Source organism: Drosophila virilis, chromosome 3 (assembly GCF_030788295.1).
Source record: "Drosophila virilis strain 15010-1051.87 chromosome 3, Dvir_AGI_RSII-ME, whole genome shotgun sequence".
NCBI lineage: Eukaryota > Metazoa > Arthropoda > Insecta > Diptera > Drosophilidae > Drosophila > Drosophila virilis.
This window is the reverse complement of record NC_091545.1, coordinates 19,648,168-19,669,623: the sequence shown is the minus strand read 5'-3', so window position 1 is coordinate 19,669,623 and position 21,456 is coordinate 19,648,168. Positions and strand designations below refer to the sequence as shown.

At 42.1% G+C, this 21,456-nt stretch overlaps 2 protein-coding genes and 1 long non-coding RNA gene across 6 annotated transcripts in view; 2 read left to right on the top strand and 1 right to left on the bottom strand.

The window, feature by feature from the left end:
* The first annotated feature begins 83 nt into the window (after window positions 1–83).
* Window positions 84–4,749, top strand: IleRS (Isoleucyl-tRNA synthetase). 2 transcript variants are annotated; one of them, XM_015175087.3, is made up of 7 exons: window positions 84–181; window positions 244–394; window positions 455–1,073; window positions 1,229–1,861; window positions 1,914–2,764; window positions 2,826–3,318; window positions 3,385–4,749. In XM_015175087.3, the coding sequence occupies exons 2-7, from the start codon at window positions 246–248 to the stop codon at window positions 4,330–4,332; spliced, it is 3,693 nt and encodes a 1,230-aa protein (XP_015030573.1). In that variant the 5' UTR covers window positions 84–181; window positions 244–245; the 3' UTR covers window positions 4,333–4,749. The 2 variants fall into 2 exon arrangements, with proteins under 2 accessions (XP_015030573.1, XP_015030572.1); XM_015175086.3 differs by having other exon boundaries at window positions 97–181; window positions 236–394.
* Window positions 4,750–5,871: 1,122 nt separating this feature from the next.
* Window positions 5,872–8,960, top strand: LOC138911087 (uncharacterized). The gene is made up of 5 exons (XR_011416398.1): window positions 5,872–6,176; window positions 6,237–6,427; window positions 6,857–6,980; window positions 7,037–7,270; window positions 8,805–8,960. It is a non-coding gene; the product is annotated as an uncharacterized lncRNA (long non-coding RNA).
* A 5-nt stretch (window positions 8,961–8,965) lies between these two features.
* Ten-m (teneurin transmembrane protein Ten-m) overlaps window positions 8,966–21,456 on the bottom strand; it is a 332,752-nt gene continuing 320,261 nt past the window's right edge. For all 3 annotated transcript variants that reach the window (XM_070208255.1, XM_032434778.2, XM_015175934.3), the window contains 2 exons: window positions 10,412–20,983; window positions 8,966–10,347 (listed from right to left, as the gene is read on the bottom strand). In XM_070208255.1, the coding sequence (XP_070064356.1) occupies window positions 15,364–20,983 (5,620 nt within the window). In that variant the 3' untranslated portion in view covers window positions 8,966–10,347; window positions 10,412–15,363. The remainder of the gene's footprint in view (window positions 10,348–10,411; window positions 20,984–21,456) is intronic.

Below are 21,456 nucleotides of genomic sequence, written 5' to 3'. Positions count from 1 at the left end.
AAGTAAACATATACTGATTTACTCAACAAATTACCAATGAAGTTCTGCAGACATTCACGGTATTTATAATAATCTTATCGATAGTCCGATAGTTCTAACCAATTTAATAGCGGTGCCTTCGATATGCACATGTTGTTGCCATCACATCAATTTCGTACTTTTGGCTTTTATTAAGAGGAAGGTGAGCATTGATTTGCATTTAATTAAAGCTAAGAAGTACGGCTTACTTATCCAGTCTGACAGAAATGAGCACTTCAGGGAAACTGAAACGCAGCGACGTTTGTCGAGTTCCTGAGAACATCAACTTTCCGGCTGAGGAAGAAAATGTGCTGAAGCAATGGCGTGACGAGAAAATTTTCGAAAAGTGTAGCCAGCTGTCGAAGGGAAAGCCGAAGTAAGAAGTACTGTCGATTGCATCATCTTTCATTGTAATATATTTTGGTTTAATTGTTAGATACACCTTTTACGATGGGCCACCCTTTGCGACCGGCTTGCCGCACTATGGACACATCCTGGCTGGCACAATTAAGGATATCGTCACACGATATGCCTACCAGCAAGGCTACCATGTGGATCGGCGATTTGGCTGGGATTGCCATGGACTGCCCGTGGAATTCGAGATCGATAAGCTGCTCAACATTAAGGGTCCAGAGGATGTGGCAAAAATGGGCATTAAGGCGTACAACACCGAGTGTAGAAAGATTGTCATGCGCTATGCGGACGAGTGGGAAAACATTGTGACGCGCGTTGGTCGCTGGATTGATTTCAAAAATGACTATAAGACATTGTACCCATGGTACATGGAGTCAATATGGTGGATATTCAAGCAGCTCTACGACAAAGGTCTGGTATATCAAGGTGTAAAGGTTATGCCCTATTCTACTGCCTGCACCACCTCATTATCCAACTTCGAGGCAAACCAGAACTACAAGGAGGTCGTTGATCCCTGCGTAGTTGTTGCACTAGAGGCGATCACGCTTCCCAATACCTACTTCTTGGTGTGGACCACAACACCTTGGACACTGCCGTCTAATTTCGCCTGCTGTGTGCACCCCACCATGACTTATGTGAAGGTATGTATAGGTTTGTTATTATACTAAGTATTGGTGCAATGTCCGTAATAAGCATGGGCTTAAAAGAATTATAACTTTTGGCTACAGCTCGGATTTGTGTCTCTATCTGTGTATATATCCAGTATATTTCATATTTTTAATACTTCTGATTGCAGGTGCGTGACGTAAAAAGCGATCGGCTGTTTATTTTGGCAGAGTCGCGATTGTCTTATGTGTACAAGACGGAGGCGGAATACGAGCTGAAGGAGAAGTTTGCCGGGCAAACGCTTAAGGATCTGCATTACAAACCGGCGTTCCCCTATTTTGCCAAACGTGGCGTCGAGGTAAAGGCCCATCGTGTGCTGGTGGATGAGTATGTTACGGAGGATTCCGGCACGGGTATAGTCCATAACGCGCCCTACTTTGGCGAGGACGATTACCGCGTCTGCCTGGCGGCGGGCATTATCACAAAGTCAAGCGATGTGATTTGTCCTGTGGATGAAGCCGGCCGGTTTACTGCAGAAGTGACCGACTTTGCGGGCCAGTATGTTAAGGATGCGGACAAGCACATAATAGCCAGCTTAAAGGCGAACGGAAATTTGGTTTCGACTGGCCAGGTGAAGCATAGCTACCCCTTCTGCTGGCGTTCAGATACTCCGCTGATCTACAAGGCGGTGCCATCGTGGTTTGTGCGCGTCGAACATATGTCTAAAAACTTATTGGCCTGCAGCGGTCAGACTTACTGGGTACCGGACTTCGTGAAGGAGAAGCGTTTCGGCAACTGGCTAAAGGAGGCCAGAGATTGGGCTGTAAGTAGACCCTTTTTTGTGCTGAGTAGTGTTTAAAATTAAATCTTTATAGATTTCCCGTAATAGGTATTGGGGCACTCCCATACCAATCTGGCGCTCTCCTAATGGTGATGAAACAGTTGTCATTGGCAGTATTAAACAATTGGCCGAGCTTTCCGGTGTGCAAGTGAATGATCTGCATCGCGAGACTATTGATGACATTGAAATCCCATCAGCGGTTCCCGGAAATCCACCGCTGCGGCGAATTGCGCCTGTTTTTGACTGCTGGTTCGAGTCCGGGTCGATGCCTTTCGCTCAGCAACATTTTCCTTTCGAGAATGAAAAAGATTTTATGAACAACTTTCCAGCAGACTTTATTGCCGAGGGTATTGACCAGACACGCGGTTGGTTCTATACGCTCCTGGTAATCTCAACGGCATTATTTAATAAGGCTCCGTTTAAGAACCTAATTGCCAGTGGTTTGGTGCTAGCTGCCGATGGGCAGAAAATGTCCAAGCGCAAGAAAAATTACCCGGATCCCATGGAGGTGGTTCACAAGTACGGCGCGGATGCTCTGCGTCTGTATCTCATCAACTCGCCCGTTGTGCGCGCAGAAAGCCTGCGTTTTAAGGAGGAAGGCGTGCGTGATATAATTAAGGATGTATTTCTGCCATGGTACAATGCCTACCGCTTCCTGCTCCAAAACATTGTGCGGTACGAGAAAGAGGAGCTGCACGGCAAGGCCCAGTACACCTACGAGCGTTCAAGGCATCTGAAAAACATGGAGCATGCCTCGGTTATTGACGTGTGGATCCTGTCGTTTAAGGAGTCCCTTTTGGAGTTCTTTGCAACAGAGATGAAAATGTACCGCCTTTATACGGTGGTGCCTAAGCTAACAAAGTTTATTGATCAGCTGACCAACTGGTAGGACAAATTTACACATTTTGTAGATCATGAATACAGTTTTGTGTCCTTTTCCTTTTAGGTACGTGAGGCTGAATCGTCGCCGCATTAAGGGCGAGCTGAGCGCCCAGCAATGCATTCAATCGTTAGATACTCTTTATGATGTGTTGTACACTATGGTTAAGATGATGGCGCCCTTCACTCCGTATTTAACGGAGTACATTTTCCAGCGACTGGTGCTCTTTCAGCCTGCAGGGAGCTTGGAGCATGCTGATTCTGTACACTATCAAATGATGCCTGTTAGCCAAAAGAAATTCATCCGCAGCGACATCGAACGGTCCGTTGCATTAATGCAGTCGGTGGTGGAGCTAGGTCGCGTTATGAGAGACCGTCGCACGCTGCCCGTCAAGTATCCCATTTCGGAAATTATTGTTATTCACAAGGACAAACAAACACTGGCTGAAATTGAAACATTGCAAGATTTCATACTAAGCGAGCTCAATGTACGCAAGCTGACACTAAGCTCGGACAAGGAAAAGTACGGAGTAACTCTGCGTGCGGAACCTGACCACAAGGTGAGCATTTGATGCTTAAATACGAATTTATAATTCTAACTGATCAATATCCTTTGACGGACGTAGACTTTGGGTCAGCGCCTGAAGGGCAATTTTAAGGCTGTAATGGCCGCCATTAAAGCGCTCAAAGATGACGAGATTCAGAAGCATGTAGCCCAGGGCTACTTTAGCATATTGGACCAACGAATTGAGCTAGAGGAAGTGCGCATCATTTACTGTACTTCCGATAAGGTTGGTGGAAACTTTGAGGCACACAGCGATAATGAGGTTTTAGTCCTAATGGATATGACGCCCAACGAGGAACTACTCGAAGAAGGTTTGGCGCGCGAAGCTATTAATCGTGTGCAAAAGCTAAAGAAGAAGGCGCAGCTGATACCTACCGACCCGGTTATCATTTACTACGATTTGAAGACTACTGATGCGAAAAAGGAAGCCCAGGAGGCGCTGGCACAACTGCAAAAGGTTTTGGTCAACTATGCGCCCATGATAAAGGGAGCCGTCAAGTCCGAGTTCCTTCCATTTGACCAAAAGCAGGCCGCTTCAAAGCGCCTTGTCATCAGTGAGGTAGTGGACCTTAAAGGCGTTCAGCTTAATTTGACAATTTGTTCTGCTGAGGAGCTGCAGCTGCCCAATCTCGCGTGGCTGAATGTAACCCTTGATGGTGAGCTGCAACCACGATTCGCTAACAGCAACAAGGCCTCTATCCTACTGCAGGATGGTAGCAGCAAGCAGTACATCACCTTGGCTGCATTGCGTCGCGAGCTGGATGTGCTTTTCGGGCTCTATGGCGTCAGTTACACCATTTATGTGGTGGACCAGCAGAAGAAAGTAAGCGATCTTCAGGCAATTGATAAGAGTCTGAACGGCAAGCTACTTGTTTTGACTCGCAGCACGAATGCACTTAGTCAGGCACCGGCCTTCGAAGTCCTTCCGGTGCCGTATTCTAATTTTGTTAATCAGCCGTCGGGAAGCACAATATTTACTGAGAACCCAAAGGGTCACAGCCTATTGTAGGAGCTGAATTTCTCAGAAATGTCAAACATGTCGGTGGTTGATCGGTATTTATTTTTGTGCCGAATCGGTAAAAGAAATAAACTTTTTGAAAAAGTTGCAATTGAGCTTCATTACAGTCTTCGTTTTAGTGCAAAACGATTTTCACACTATCAAATTAAACACTAATGGGGTTTGCAACCTTAGTGCATGTGAATATATAATACACTTCTTTCTAAATATTATAATTTCTAAACTACGCACATGAAACATCTCCCAGCAAACAAATTTGAGGTAGCCATGTCCGACTGTCCGTCTGTTTGTTTCTATACAAACCAGTCTCTGCCCTTAGCAAAACTTTATAAATCAAAAAATATTTATCGACAGAAACAAATTCCACACAAATAAATCTTACCATATATAAAACCATTTATATTCAAATTGAGTAGTACATTTTTTTTTTTAATTTTAATTTTATTGAAATCGTTGCATTCGTTATATTATTATGGTTGTATAATATATGCGGGCTTGTCAAAAATGAGTGAGAGATATGTGTTTGATCTTTGCGTTGCATCTCAATAGTCAATAAAAAGTTTGATAATGTGTAAAGAGACGAGTTAAGAAAGATTATAGATTTCGGTTTTGAAAAATTAAATTAAGTGGAATTCAAGAAGAAATTTTCTTTGATAAAGGTAGTTGACCCAAGTGTTTTGATTCTTTGTTCAAGTATAGGCGTACGAGTAAATTTAAGCACTAGCTATATGAGTCAAATGTCACGACTACTTACGATTTGCGAGGGCCTAAAACCAATGCGGGACAAGAGCAATATATTTCGGCTTAACCAGAGTGGCGTGCGTGGCCAGGACTCTATTGTAGAACGTGGTGGCGGTCAGATATAACACATACCCTTCCGTCGGTTGTCAAATGATCGTGAGTGATGTGCAGGGCGTTGTCCATTGGCGACACAGCGAATGCAATGGGCCAGCCCAAGTGCATTTCTTCCAGCTTTATTTTGGCTTCACACGAAATGGGTTTCCAGTGCGACTTGTACACGAGGTTGTCGACGGCAATGGCCCTTAGGCCTTTTATGTCGATTTTGGGAAAACGCTTAAAGGTGAACTTGATTAAGGTGATCTTTATGTTCTATATTCTTGCAAGTATTCCGAGGCCACGATAATTCAATATAATTTACTTCTCAGCACTTTTTTGCTGATTGCGAAAAATTAGACATACCATGGTTTTCGACGCAGACGTAGTTTTTATAATAAATACTGGTGATTAACATCATTCGGGAGTCACACACGTGAATTTATACTGGCGCACGTCTTTTTAAAGTGAAATTTCTGAACAAATACTATTATTTAAAATTTTCACCACTAATTTTGCTAATACAATGTGACTATAATGAATATGCACTTTTACACAGTGTGACCAAATCAGGTAAACAAAAATAAACCAACTTTCCCAAAATACCAAAGTTTAGATAGTGTGACCAAATACAAGATATCAACAAAATACTAATACAGTATTTTTATGTTATCGATAGTCCGGTGGTACCCAAACTATTCGATAGTGATGCACTCCACATGCACATGTTGCCATCATATAAATCTTGGACTTTTGGCTTTTATACATATTTTGCATAATGGGTGCTACTTTGGCGAGGATGATTACCCCGTCTTACTGTCGACGCGCATTACCAGTGAATCTAGTGAAGTGATTTACAATAGTTAAAATGATGGATACCCAGCTTATTAAAGGCGACCGAAAATTTGTTTGCGAGCGGCCAGGTGAAGCATACTGAGCTGTTTTGTTGGTTTTCGTACAGACGCTGCTTACTCGGACTTACTGGGTAAAGAATTTTGCTGGTGAGTCCCTTTTAAAGTTCTTTTCAACATAGATTAAACTGTACTGCTTTTATATGTTAGTGCCTAGGCAAACCAGGTTTGGTCGAGGAACACAGCGATAATGCGATATTGGTGCCAGTGGATAGGACGCCCAACGAGGAACTACTCTTGCGCAAAAGGTAAAGCAGGCGCAACTAATAATTCAGGACGTACGCCAGATGGTTCGCATTGCGACATGACCTGGATGTGGTTTCCGCGTTCAGTAGAAGAAAGTAAGTGATCTTCAGGCAATTAATAAGAGTCTGAACGGCAAGCTATCTGTTTTAACCGACAGCACGAATATACTTAGTCAGGCACTGCCTTTTGATGCCATGTTCTAATTTTGCTAACCGTTCGTAAGCACAATTTTTACTGAGAACCCGAAAGGGTCACAGAAACTCAATGCCTTTCGATTCCTTTCGAAGCAATATTCTAATTTTGTTAGCAGTCTGGTACTTGCACCCTTAGTGCATTTAGCCATTGCATAAAAAGAACAAGGTTATGGCCGATGTAAAGATATTTTGCTAAAAAGGACATTCGTGTTTTGGCCATAACTCGGCCGAATCCTTGAAAATCTGGCTATAACACATCATGTTAAACTCACAGGATTCATAAAAATACAGAGTAATTTGATAAATGTAATGTTTTCTGTGTGTTTCCAGTTGTAGTAGCTGTTTGGAAATACAGAACGTTTGCGTATTACGAGACCCAAGTGCCTGGAAAGCAGGAGGACAAATACCTTTAACGTAGACTAGTGACACATAAAGTTGCTCGCTGTGATACGAGGTAAAAGCAAAATCATAAGGTGTTTCTGTTCATATTACATTATCCCATTATTTCAGGTGGCATTCGGATATATTACTTATATGATGTTGGAGCTTTTAAAACAATGATCTGGTGTTCGCAATTCTATTTTGGACCCTGAGGCAGACTGTTTGCTCTTTATCTCCCGCCTGTGTATAACCAAGTAACCTGATAGTATTGCCAACTCCTGGTGAGATGGGGTCATGGGCTGTGGACTTCGTCGGGTATCCTGCTACTGCCATGCCCTCCAGATTGCTAGTAATCACATCTTGGTAAGTCACATATGGGTCTCATAGCTAACCCAAGTTAAAAGGACTGTATTATAAGTCGGTTGCTTTCGTACGATTTCCAAAGTGTCCTTTGCCAAACGACGATATATGGGCGCATTAAACACAAAATCGGTCTCAATTTGGACATTTCAAATATTTTATATCCTTTGACCAATAGAGAGTCCATATCCCGCTAATTTACACTGTACAAGGACGAAAGTCCTTCAAAAAGCTGAGAAAACGAAAAAAATTGGTCCGTAAAATGCTCGGCTATAATTTTTGGATTCTGACGGCTCCTGTAAGACCATGTATACTAAATGTGCAACGCATATCAAAATTGTCCTTCCGGTTCTCGAGATATTGCTTAATCTGTATAAACAGGATATTAATTAGCAATTAGGCCATAGATTGGCCATTTCTAGCACAATCCTGAAGTCCTTTGGCTTTCATTAAGTCCTTACCTTGCCAATATAGAATATGTAATGAAAAGGACGAAAATCCTTCAAGGAGCTGAGTAAAAGAAATATATGCCTGTAAGGAAAAAAGGCTGTAGATCGGTCGTATTATTGCGGATCATGATGTCCTTCAGCCAACCGATGGTCCTCATCCTCCCGATTCAGAATATACAATAAAAAGGACGAAAGTCCTTCAGACAGCCTAGATATGAGTACAATCCTTTTGTAAATTAACAAAGCCATAATTCCGCCTTATCCTTGCGGATCCTTACAAGTCATGTGTCAAACAATTTGTATGAACAAGGACCATAAACTGGCCAAAGGATAATAAAATCGTCCTTGTCGTTTCAGAGATATGGCCAATTTTCTAAAAAGGACATTTTTTAAATAGTCGTAGCTCGGTCAAATCCTTAAGGATATCGGCAGGATATACCTTTTTGAACTCGTGAGGAGTAGAACTATCGATCGGCATTCAAGGATTTCAAGAATTCGACAAAAAATTTCACCAAAATTTTTCCTAGGGGATTAGTCGCAAAATTGGCCAAAATCGAAAATATCCGGGCTAACTTCGCCATTTGAAGGGCTATCGGGATGTCCTTTGGCCAGCAGATAGTCCTTACCCTCCCATTTAAGAATTTACATCCCAAAGGACGAAAGTCCTTCGGACAAAAAAGTTTTAAGGACAATTTTGTATACAAAAAATAGGCCATAACTCGGCCGAATCCTTGCGTATCCTGGCGAGTCATGTGTCAAAATAATTGTATTAACTAGGACTACCACCTGGCCAAATTTCATTAGGATCGTCCTTGTAGTTTGGTAGATATTCAAGGATATGTGTTTTCTGCCTATTTCCGTGTGCGCCGCGACTGAAATTTTACAAGTCAAATTTCGTGTCATATGGTTCCTAGATGACCCCATATTTTTTTGATGCAGATCGATGCAGTGGGTCTGTCCGATCCTAACGCACCATGTCCTTTGAAAATCTGAAAGGACATGCCCGAATTATGGCCTTTTTTCTTTAAATATGATGCCTTTATATATTTTTTGCCTTGTAATATTTAAATGTGTTTTTATCTTTTCAGACTGCCAATTTAAGGACTACAAGGACCTCTAAAAGTGACAAAGGACATTTTTCCAGGATCTTACTGTTATTAAGCCAGATATAGTTATTTTAATGTTAATTAGGAAAATAACATAAAAACAACAATTTTATAAATTAAAACAATAAAAAAGAATATTTAAATGAATAAACAGTCATTTTTTTATTTCAAGGATCATATGGTTAAAATGGAAAATTAAAATAAATTTTTTCTAAAAATCTGCCAAAATACCAGGCGAACAGAAATGCCCAGAAGGTCGACGATTTCTTCGAATAAAAATTTTTATTGCATAGCCATAAGGGGCAAAAATGTAACTCAATTAAAATGAGTACTGTTAAGTAGCGTTTATGTAAAACGAGTGATGTAAAGCGGCTGTTAAACAACAGCTGCAGCTAATGTAAAAGGGCTCCTGTAATAAAAAGCATACATGTTTTTGGACCAGTTCAATGCACATTTTGCAGGGATCTGATCCTTTAGGTTCCCAAGGATATATCGATGGCATGGTATAACCAAAGATATGTTAGTCAACTAGAAACCATGCAGGGGCGGGCTGCTGTAAAATAAAAGCATACATATTTTTCAACGCACTTCTTGGGCATTTTGCGAGCGCTCGGTCCTTTGGGTACGCTATGACTATACCCATGATATGGAATAACCAACATTATATAGGTCAACTAGGTAACATAAATAGCGATCATATGCTGTCCATGGCTAATTTGGCTGAAAAATAGAAACTGAAAAATTTATTTTGAATTTTAATGTGCCGTTCGGAAATATGACGTTAGAAAACAATATAATCCCTTCGGTTTTTTTTGTTAGTATCTCGGCTAAATAAGAAATTAGAAATATTACACTTTTTAAGCTCGGGATAACTACTAACGATTTACATGCAAACAAATTAAAAGAAGAGTGAGCACTAAATAACCATAAGACAATCATAATAAGACATCAATTGCGAAAGCACATGATATGACAGCTACTGCAGGCTGCTAATTAATATTATATTATGTTTTAGTCAGTTCGAGTTAAAAAAAGAGCTCAATAGACTATCACTCACAGTTTACCAACATGCCCGATTGACTCATGGGGCCAAATTAACTCAGAGTAATGATGCCCGCAAACGACCAGGCGAGAACACGATTGCCAGCAATTATTGATTGGACCAATCAGCGATCAGCGCCAAAATGAATCGAGAGCGCGTGAGCGTGAGCAGCGAACACACACACACAAACAGGTGCTGCTTATCTCTGGGCTTGGCTCATCTCTGCACATACACGTGTTTGTGCGGGTGTGTATGCCCAACAGTGTGGCTCATCGCTCACTCACTCACTTTTTGATCGCTTGCTCAATTTCTGTGCGCCGGTTTTTTCGTCCGCTCACAATTTAAGACTTTGTTAGTTAAACCCAAGTAGTCAATAGGAACATGTTTTTATGAAAAACTGCTGAGTCGGGTGGGTTTGCCTTCTTAGAAATTTGTATAAACAAAATCGCAGAACTTTACCTCAGTTTTTGTGCTCACATTAGGCTAAAAAAACCCAAAATAAGAAAATTATTTATGTTTCTTTAACGAAAATATGTCGATTAAATACCTTTAAGGATTCATAAAAGCCTTTAAAATAGACAAACTCGATCCAGATTTGTCTGAACTTTACATTTTTAGATTTCCAGGTACCGACGATATTGAATATATTACAGTCCATAAGCCTGGTAGATGTGGCTGAGAGACAAAATGAAACATTACTTAGTTTCTGGTAAATAATAAAATATCGCTAAAATTACATCCGATTTTGGAGGGATGTACATTTTAGATTCGCCAAAGCCCTGAAAATCGGCACAGCACTAAAAATGTTGATTTCTTAAAGGCGCTCGATTGACCTGCATGAGATTTTAAAGAAACTTAACTCCGCCAATCTAAAGACGACTTACTTGCGCGCAGAAACCTTTTGGATTATTTCCTTTTTCATAATCTCCAGTGTAGCGAGTGGCCAGGTCTCACACGCGCCCGTCGGGTGTCATGTTATCTATTGGCGAGCTCAATGGGCCAGCCCAAGTATGCTTCCAGTGCAACTTGTACATTTGGTTGCCGATGGGAATGGAAACTAGGCCATTTACGTTGATATTGGGTAAACGCTTTAAGGTGATTGAGGCCTTCTTTATGTTGAATATTCGTGCAACCATTCCGAGGCCACGACGTTTTCGACTCAGATGTAGTTAATTTAATAAACACTGGTTATTAGCATCATTAAAGAGCGTCAAACACACCACCTAATTCCAGCGCACGTAATTTTAAAGTAAAAGATCTAAATTTATACTATTATTTCAATTTCTTACTCTTTGCCAATAAAACGTGACTATGATGAATATGCACTTTTAGACAATGTGACCAGATTATTTAAACAAAAATATACCAATTTGTAAAAATACCAAAACATATACAGTGTGACCAAATGATGAAAACGAGAATAGTCCGATTTGCGCAAAATACCAAAGTATAGACAGTGTGACCAAATCATGAAAACAAAAGTATACCAATTTGTAAGAAATACCAATAAGCAAATTACTAAATATCGATAGGCCAGTTGCGGTGCATTCGATATGGCGAGAATGATTCCCGCGTCTGCCCAGCGGCAGGCCAAGCGATGTGATTTGTCCGGTGGGCAAAGCCTGCCGGCTTACTCTACAGGTGAATAACCAGTTCCTATAAGCCAGCTACTTAGAGAAAACCGGGAAATTGGTTTTGAACGGCTTGGTAAAACAAAGCTACCTCTTCTGTCGGCGCCCAGACACTCCGCTGATTTGCAAGACGGGCCGTCGTGACTTGCGCGTGTTGAACATGCATATTTCGACTAACTGGGTACTGAATTCTGTGAAGGTGAGCGTTGCGGCCTGATCAGTAAGTAGATGTTTTGTTGTACTGAATAGTGCTTAGTTTATGTGATTAAAATTTAATGCCTTTATAGATTTCCGGTAATCGGTATTGGGGCACTCCCAAACCACTCCTAATTGTGACGAAACAGTCATAAACAATTGGCCGAGCTTTCCGGCGTGCAAGTGAACGATCTGCATCGCGAGACTATTAATGATTTACAATTGTCACCAGCATTTTCTGCAAGACATCTGCAAAACCGTAGGGCAAATGTCTATGGCCTATGTCTACTTAACAAATAGATAAATAAGCTCAATGTTAGTGCATGTTGCTTGAATTTTTCAATCGGTATGTGATAGCACTTGCAGAGAAAGAACGAATAGATAGGACTTACCCAGTAGCGTCTAATTTCGTAGAGAAATATTTTCCACTGTGTATGAGAGTGTGCTGAAAAATGGGTGGGGAAAAGTTTAGAAAAATCCTGATTGCGCAGTAGATATAAACTACAATTTGAAAATATAGTCAGAGCCAAGTTACACTAGATAAGTTTTAGGTTAAGGTAAAGATACCTTGTGTTAGCAAATACTTAAATATATATTAAAAACAACAATCTTTTTACACGCAAATAAATCTGAAATATCAGATAAGATTCGAAAGATTTAATTTCTTACCCTTTTAAACACATTTTTATAAAATGTAACAAGTTCTCTCCATGGATTTTTTTTTTTTAATTTTTATTTTATTGAAATCGCTTTATTCGTTATATTATTAGATATATATGGTTGCATCATATATGCCGGCTTGCCATAAATGTGTGTTATGTGTTTGATCTCTGCTTTGCATTCGAGTATCTTTTGTTCAATTTTCATGACCTTTAGACTTGTTTCACTCCGCATGATTCATGCAAAGGTGTTGGTGACAATTTCGTACATTTAATACAAGTATTGTTCATAATTTATTTATTATCAAAGGGTTATCATTTAGCTCTATCAACGTTTCTCTGCTATAAGTTTGTCTGTACGAATACATAATCTAAACATGAGCTTAACGAATTGTAATTGTGTGTGTGAGTGTGTGTGTGTGTGTGTGTGTGTGTGTGTGTTTGTTCCTGTTTGTTTATCGGAAAATGTACACTTCGTTTTGAAGAACAAAAGATACATACATAGTAAATTTAAGCACAATTGAGTAGACGTAGATGGTTATTTTCCACTTCGTTCTCTCAGTCACAATTAATATTTTGTTTTAGCTGATTTCAATAATTTCATTTTGGTTTTTGGTTAATATAATGCTGCTTAATTTTACTACATATACATTTATATACGCTTGCTGCATTTTACTTTACAATTCGTTTTGTGTAAAATAGTTTTTGTTTTTCATTTTTTTTTTTTTGTTTTTGTTTAATCGTTTTGGAAAACATGAAAATTACGTTTTCATTATGCTTTTCTTTACACAACATTTCGCATGACACGATCGATGCATACATACATACTTATGTATACAATATATGAGTTACGTTTTGTTTGCATTTATTGTTATTATATTATATGTATTTTGTTTTATTTGTTGCTTAGACTTAATATTTGTAATGTTTATTAAATGTGTTCTGCATTATATATAATTTTATTTAATAAAATTACTAACACTTTAGCTAATTCCTACGTTTTATTTTAAACTCCTTTTTCACTTTCACATTAGTTAAGTGCTATATTTCGATCTTATGAGTTTCGTCTTTAGCCTAATCCTTAGTAACGATGTGTAGTTGAGTGTGTATATATTACAATGTGTATCTCATATGGTTGTGTTTTATATTATGTTCAAGACTTAAGTATCCGTTCTTACGTTTATTGCTAGATTAATTATATCTCAATAGTCAATAGTTTAGTTTCAGCTATAAATAGTTTAATAATGTGAATAATTATAAACAAAAACACTTTAGCAAAGTGACGAGTTAAAAGACAGAATATAAAATTTGGTTGGTTAAAAAATTAAATGCTTTAAAGGTTGCAATAATTAAAAAATAATAAAAATTCTTTAGGATCGATCTTAATCTAGCATTGGATTAAAGGCATTATAAAATGCATTGCTTTTACAAATTAACATGGCAAAACTTTTAAATTAAATATTGCATTTTAAAAAACTAAAACCTTAATAGACTACGTAAAAAACAAAACAAAAAAACTAAAAACACACGAATGAGTAAAGTACTTTGCTGTTTTAAACGTTTCGGTTCGAATTGCTTTACTTCGATTCAACATTTATGTAACATTTCCAGTTGTGAAACGAAATGTTTAGAAATATATCACAATTTGTAAAAGGTTTTAATGCATTTTGCCTTCGAAATGAATTCAACGGTTCGGTTTATAAAATCAGTGAAAATGATAGGAGAATAAATTGTTTGTAGGAATTCGAGTATGTAAGTATTTTGTTTGTTTGGTAAGGGTAGCTGACCCAAAAGTGTTTTGATTTTTGGCTGTCAAACTTAAGTATATGCGTTTGAGTAAATTCGAGCATTTGCTTAAAATATGAGTCAAAAGATGTCACGACTACGTACGATTTACGTACGTATGCCTAAAATCAAGGGGTTTCAATGAAAAAATACAAAAAAAAAATACAGTCAAAAATGGCGCGCTGAGTGTTAAAGCATATTTAAGTATTGTATGTGTTTTTATATATGTAAGAGTGTGTGTGTGTGTGTGTGTGTATGTACAATATACAAAGCATTATTAAAATGAAGCAGCTTTTAAGTTCTTTTAACCATACGAGTATGGGCTGGGCTAGGGAATACTACACTTGCATCTGTATTTGTTTTTGTTTTTTACTTTCTTCTTTTGCGGGGGACTCTCAACTTTTTACATTAATTTATGATATATGTATATTAATATATTACCTATTCGAATATGCGTAATTTATTTCGTTTCTTTTGTTTTCCTTTTTTTTTTTTTTGTGTAATACTTGTCTGACATCGAATGCAACTGGCTAATAAGACTTCTGTAGACTGAATCTAAAAGGCGGTTCTCCTTGGAATTTTGGATACCGAGAAAAACGTGGTTTGTCTTCAGGGAATTCGACAGAGTTCTATGTTTTCTTCTAGCCCTCCTTTTTCCTACAAATCTATATGCCTGAAGGAAAGAATGTTCACTTTATACGCCTCTCGTATGTCGTACGAGCTGGCGGGCTCTCTTTGAAAGGAGGTGCTCGCCTTGCATTAGATTTGCCAGATTTATAAAATATACATATAATGTTGCACATGGTCTAAACATATCCCTATTGTTACCCTAAACTCAACATCAACATACATACATATATTTGTTCTGTATACGTACATTTATAGAAATTTACGTGAATTGCTGGTTTGTTTTTCGTTAGTGTTCGGGTTTGCCTGGTTACTAATATTAAACTTTAAACGCGATTAAAGTCTGTATTAATGAGTTAAATTGAACTGTGTCGTGTTTTTTTGTTTTCTTTTTTGTTTTGTGTGTTGTGCTTAATGCTTATCGCTTATCGCTTACCGTTTATCGCTGCTTTATTTCACCTAAGTAATTACAAAAACTGCTCTTCGGCTGCCTCGGTGTTTGTCATGCGGACAGCTTTATCCACAGCTATCAAGTAGTCCTCTGGCCCGTCATACTCTTCCATGGCTTCATTGCTAGCTTCACTCTCTAGATCCTCCTCTACTCACGCAGTCAGCTCCCCATATTTCTGCTGTCGTCGATTGGAACTGGACCTGTGGCTGCTGCCAGTCTTGCGGCGCTTGCGTTTGGCATCGCGTTGGAAGGCCACGTTACCGGGGTCATCAGCCAGCTGTGGGTACTTGTGTATGCTATGAATGTCAATGCCGATCCAGCCATCAACGTCGCCGTGCTGTATGAGTTCCTCTTTTTCCTCTTCTGTCCAGTCGCCACGGCCCTGGAAGCCAGCTGCGACCAGCTGCTTCTCCAGCTCCCAGGCACGTTCGACTGCGCGCTTGTGCGCATGCTTGAGTATGCGATGTCGTTCCTGCTCGGGATCCACACCGTACTTGATGATAACTACTGCCTCGGGCCCATGCAGACGTAGTTCTTTCGCAGCACTGCCACCATGATCGCTGATTTCGTGCGTTGATATGTTAAACATGCCGCCAAGGCGGCGTAGCTCTTCGTTATCGTCTCGCAGCTTCAGTACGTTGTCTTTGACAAAGTAAAATACGTCCTGATCATGTATGCTAAAGTGCAGATCCAAGAAGTAGGAGTTGTTGAACACCGAGCTAACTACATCCTGTACCACACTATTGGAGCCATCCACCACGCTGACTAGAGCGCGTCCTCCGATCCTCGACAACAGAACGCCTTCGCCAAAGACGGCCCGACGATAGCTCACACGTGGCAGCAGGTTTCGCATCTTGGGCTCCATTTTGAGCAGTGGCTTTGGCGCGAAGTCAAAGTCGCTGAACCTCTCGTTGGTCTTCTCGACGATGCACTCCAGGCCGGAGATAACACCAAAGTCTGGTGCAAGCGTATTCGACTTGATAGTGGCCTGTGGGGTGTACTGAGACAGCTTGGTGTATCTGTTGCTCTGCATATTGTTCAGCTCGTATCCGAAGAGCTGCAGCCAGGCGTCAAGGTCGATCATGTAGTTCTGCGGCTTGTTACGGTTGATGGGATCGTTGTTGTGGTATCGATAGATAAATACGTCGGTGGGATTGGACATTTCGGTGGCCAGCGTTTCCCAAAGTGGCGTCATCCACTGACCCACAGTTGGATCGTATTGTCGTTGCTCGGTGTAGATCAGTTTTGTATGGGGATCGATTAGTCCGCCATGGAAATCGATGGGCACAAAGAAGTCGGGCTTGGTGTCTTTGATGGTGCGCCCAAAAGGCGTGCGCTTTACCTCCTTCACAATGCCTCCGTTCATGTCGAAGAAGGCTAGTGGAGAGCCATTTTGGTCAGTGGCCACATAGTATCGCTGCTCAGCATGCTCAAGTGCGATCAGCATGTCCCGATCATCATAATAGAACTTCATGGTCTTCCCTAATTTGGGGAAGTGCACATGAGTGACCAGCCTCGGAGTCTTAGGGTTTGCATAGTAGTACTGTGTGACATTGCCCTTGCTGTCGTGCCAGGCTACAAGGCGGCTGCGGTCGTCGTAATAGTACCAGCTTTGGAAGCGGTCTCGCTCAAAAGCGTGGATCAGTTGACCGCGGTTATTGTACCTGTACTTCTGCTCGCCTCGGCGCACAACAAATCCGCGTGCATCATAGTTGTTGAATTCGACATCGCCCACCTTGATGACTCTGTCGCCAATATCGTAGCCAAGGTTTATCTTCTCGCCCTGATCGACGATACCCACGGTGTTGCCGTTTTCGTCGTAAAGATACTTCCAGTTGTTGGTACCCAGAACTTCAATGACGTGCCCGTCCGCATTGTAGTTAATCTTGTCAAAGGCTGTTGACCTGCCGAAGGTTGTCTTTTGGGACTTAATGCGGTTACGAAGATCATAATCGAGTTCCAAGCGGAACACGTCGAAGCTCTTGATGTTCATTAATACGCTCTTAACACGTCCATGCTGATCATAGTCCACAATGGTAAAGAACTGTTTGGCCGAGTCCTGAATCACGGTACGATTAAAAGCGTTGCGGGTAATCTTCAGATCCTGCACTACTTCGAGCTGACCCAGGTTCTGGCTGTACTTGTAGCGAGTGGTAGGCAGCTCCTTGTCGTCAATAGCCATCTCAATGCCGCTCAGGCGAGCGTTACCATCGTAGGCGTATTTGTAGTGAGCTGCTGCCAGTGAGTTCTTTGATCCATATCTCAGTTTTTCGTCCTTGAGGATACCTGCGTGGTACTTGAACTCGCGACGCAACTCGAAACCTGGCTCCTGTACCTCAACGGACTTCACCAGACTAGTAGTTTCTTGATAAGTATAATGGGTACTCGAAAGTCCTGCCAGAATGGTTTCCAGACGTCCTGCAGCATCATGCACAAAAGCGACTTTGCCGGATTGATGTGGATGTATTTTGGCCAGAATCTGGCCCTCATCGTTGTATAGGATTTCGAAGGGATGACGATTAATTGGCGAGTAGTACTGATACTTGAAAAAGCCGAGTGACGTCTGCAGCGAGAAGGAGTGAATGTGACCTCGTGGAGTTGTCAAGCTTTGTAGTGCGCCCGCATCATCGTATTGTAGTAGGTAGTCTGAGCGTCGCGGAGTGGTCACTTTAAGGGGTAGGGAGCCAAACATGTCCTTAAAGGTGTAAACCATCGATGATCCATCGCCATACTTAATCTCATTCAAGCGTCCATTGCGGTCAAATGTATAGGCCTCTTGCAGCACTCCCCATTTCCAGCTGACCAAGCGTCCAAATCGATCATACTCGAGATCAACATCAGCGTAATCACCCGACTGTGGGCGGAAACTTACTGGACGCGAGGTGCGGTCGTAGGTCACATTGAGCAGCTCCTGTTTATCATCGACCATTACAACAACCGACTGCGTTTCACGATCGTATTCCAGAGTTAGAACATTGTCTCCATTGACACGCAGTTTACGTCCAACTTCCGTGACCGGACGCGAAGCTCCCTTGTTTTGCTTGCCCTGCTGGAGAGGCTGTTGGCGACGCACAAAGTAGCGCCACTCAAACCGGTTGGCCAGATCTCCGGCAATCTCCGTGCGCTGCCTGGCTGGAACTGGGTAGCTCTCGCCCAGTAGCGGGCTCTGCTCGGCCAAAATTGTGTAGGGAACAACTTCCATTTGTAGATTGTGACCCCAGGGTGTGATGCTCGTGGTCGAACCATCCATGTCCACAGAAGTGCGTGATTCTGCGGCTCCGTTCTTAACAATAACCGTGGAGCCCTGTATAAGCATGGATATCTCCTTTTGTGCGTTCTCTGAGACCTTCACTTGAGCCCCCTTTACACTTAAATCAAAGTTGAGCTCAATGACTCTACCAGTCGGTGTAACAGCTGAAGTTAGACGTCCAAATTCATCATAGTTATACACATAGGAACGTCCTGTAGAGTCAAGCTTTGTCTTTAGCAATCCTGTCGGTCCGTGATACTCGTAGGTGACATTGTAGTTGTCTGGTGTGCTCAATTCGTGCAACATCTTCATGCGAGTCATGCGGAGGCGGCACTTCTGGCCCTTGGTATTCTCAATTGAATTCACTTGAGAGGTGTAGTCGCGCAAAAGGAACACCTTGTTGCCCGCCGCATCCGTTACGGTGCTGAGCTTTCCATTAGATGTGTTCACGTTGTAGGTGAAGACGTATGTGGTTTCACCGGTTAGAATGTTACGAGTAGAGACATGTTGGCCGAATCGGTTAAAGATATATATCTCCTGCATATCTGGCGCATATATCTCATACTCTCGCGATGGGCTCGCCTCAGGGATGCTGGACATGACCGAGCGTATGCGGTAGTTAGCCTGGTCGGCAATATGTACGTGTCCATCGGGAGTGACAGATAGGGCGGCAATTGTATTAAATTTAGCACTTGTCGCCAGATAGTGATCAGCTTCGAAGCAATCGCATCCACGCTCCAGGCAATTGCACTTCGACTCGGCTCCCGCAAACGATGCGATACGTCCGTCCGTGCCAATAACGCGCACGCGATTAATGCGTTGAGAGTCGCTTTCTGCCACAAAGAGCTCGCCCAGCGGGCCAAAAGCAATAGATTGCGGCATAACCAGAGTCGCATGAGTGGCGAGGTCTGTATCGAAGGCTGTGGTGGCTGTAGGGCAATGCAGTGGCCGGCCAGATATAACACGGACGCGTCCGTCGGGGGTCATTCGCAAAATCATGTGGTCGTCAATGATGTGGAGGGTGTTGTCCATTGGCGACACAGCCAGTTCCGTGGGCCAGCGCAAGTGCATTTCCTCCAGCTTGAGTGTGCCCTCACACGGAATGGGCTTCCAGTGTGACTTGTGCATGTGGTTGCCGATCAGTGTGCTTACGATGCCATCACGATCTACCATTCGGATGTTGGTGCCGTCAGCAAAGTAAAGAATGTTGTCGCTGGAGATAGCAATGCCTTTGGGATAGGCCAGCTTTGCGTCCTTAGCCAGGGCACCATCACCACAATGAGCCTCATCGCCGGGCAAGCAGCGTTCCCCGGAACCCACAACCGCTTCCCAGTTCAGTTCCGGTTGTGAGTAGTCACTGATGTCGCGTACGCGTATTATCTGATGAGATTCTGGATCGGATACGTAGAGAGTACCGTCAAGCGGACTCAGCGCCATGTGATAGCGATAGGAGACACGTGTGGCGTTCAGTTTGACAACCGTGCGAATACTGCCATCCGTCATTATACGGCGAATAAAGTTGAAATCGCCAACGAACAGACTGCCGTCTGGTGCGGCAGCTAGGGCAACGGGGGCGAGCAGGCGCTGCTTCATGGCCAAACCATCGCAATCTTGGCACTCCAGCGGGCGCTGATGACCATCGCCCATGGTAGTGAGAATAATGCGAGGCTTGTTGCGCAGATAGATGTTGGAGCCGTCGCCCTTCTGAAGAATTCCTTCATGGAAGTTGTAACGGTGATGGATATCCAGATTCCAGCCGCCTACCTCTGAGATAGACATGTCATGACCACTGAGTTTCGTTGTCTGTATATCCCATACAATGTCCTTGCAATCCGTGTACTGATAACCCACTTTAACTACGGCTGTGGTGACGCCATAGACACGTTGCCTGTATATGTTCAAGCGGTTCCAAGCATACGTGAATTTAATGCCCGGATCGGCTTCGAAAACGCGCTCAAATAGGATGCCCTCGATGGTAATTCGCAAATGGATAAGATGAAGCGAAGCGGGTATCGTATCGGGCGTCAGTTGGAGTTTGATTGTTGATAAATAGCCGGCAGCACGGGAGGAATGATATACCAGATTTAGGCCCGTACCAGGTATTTGCAGGGACTCTTGGATCACCTGCGACTCGGCCAGTATGGCACTGCGATCTGGACAGGCGCCTTGGAAGCCATGCTTCCATGAGGCCAATACAACCGGCTTCATTTGATCGTAGTCGTGCGAGAAGCAAGTGTGTGTTGTAGTCGTGGCCAGACCCTTTTCTTCAGACATGCTCATGACCATCACATCGATAATGACGACCTCGTTCCATGGAACCTGCACAATGCGTGACTGCGGTCGGAACGGAGCGCGTCCAAATTGCAGGGTCACAGCTCCTCCGCCATTGACCATCAGATCAAACCACCCGTCGTCGCGAGTGAGCGTGAAACCCTCCAACAGAGTAGTTGTGGAAACGCGCACGCCCACCAGCCCCATGCCCAGGGAGGTGACAACGCGTCCGCGGATAACTGCTGAACGGCTGTTGGGAAAGCAACAAAATAGAACAGTTAGTCGGGTCTTATTATGGTGTTCAGTTGCGGAGTCAACTACAAATACATCTGGCTAACAAGCATATCGAACTTAGGATTCGCAACTACGTTGGATAAGAAATAATGTGATAAGTACAAATGATAAAATTTCACACGCACATAACATAACAGACTCGTATTATCAACACACAAAGGTTTACAATTTGAACATAGTTGAATATAGTATGTATATGTATATTTTCGGTATATAGCTTTGTGTATGACCTAGCATTGACCTAAGAACAACATTTGCATAGCTTATACGTATGTTAAATTAAAATCCAAATATTTGATTGGTTGTCTGGCGAGTAAAGTAACGAGAAGGTCATTTACGATCCCACAAGTGTGTTATCACGAACGAAAAAATCGAAAAATCAACTACCAAATGATCTTATTAAAATATTTATAGAGCTACGCTAGACAA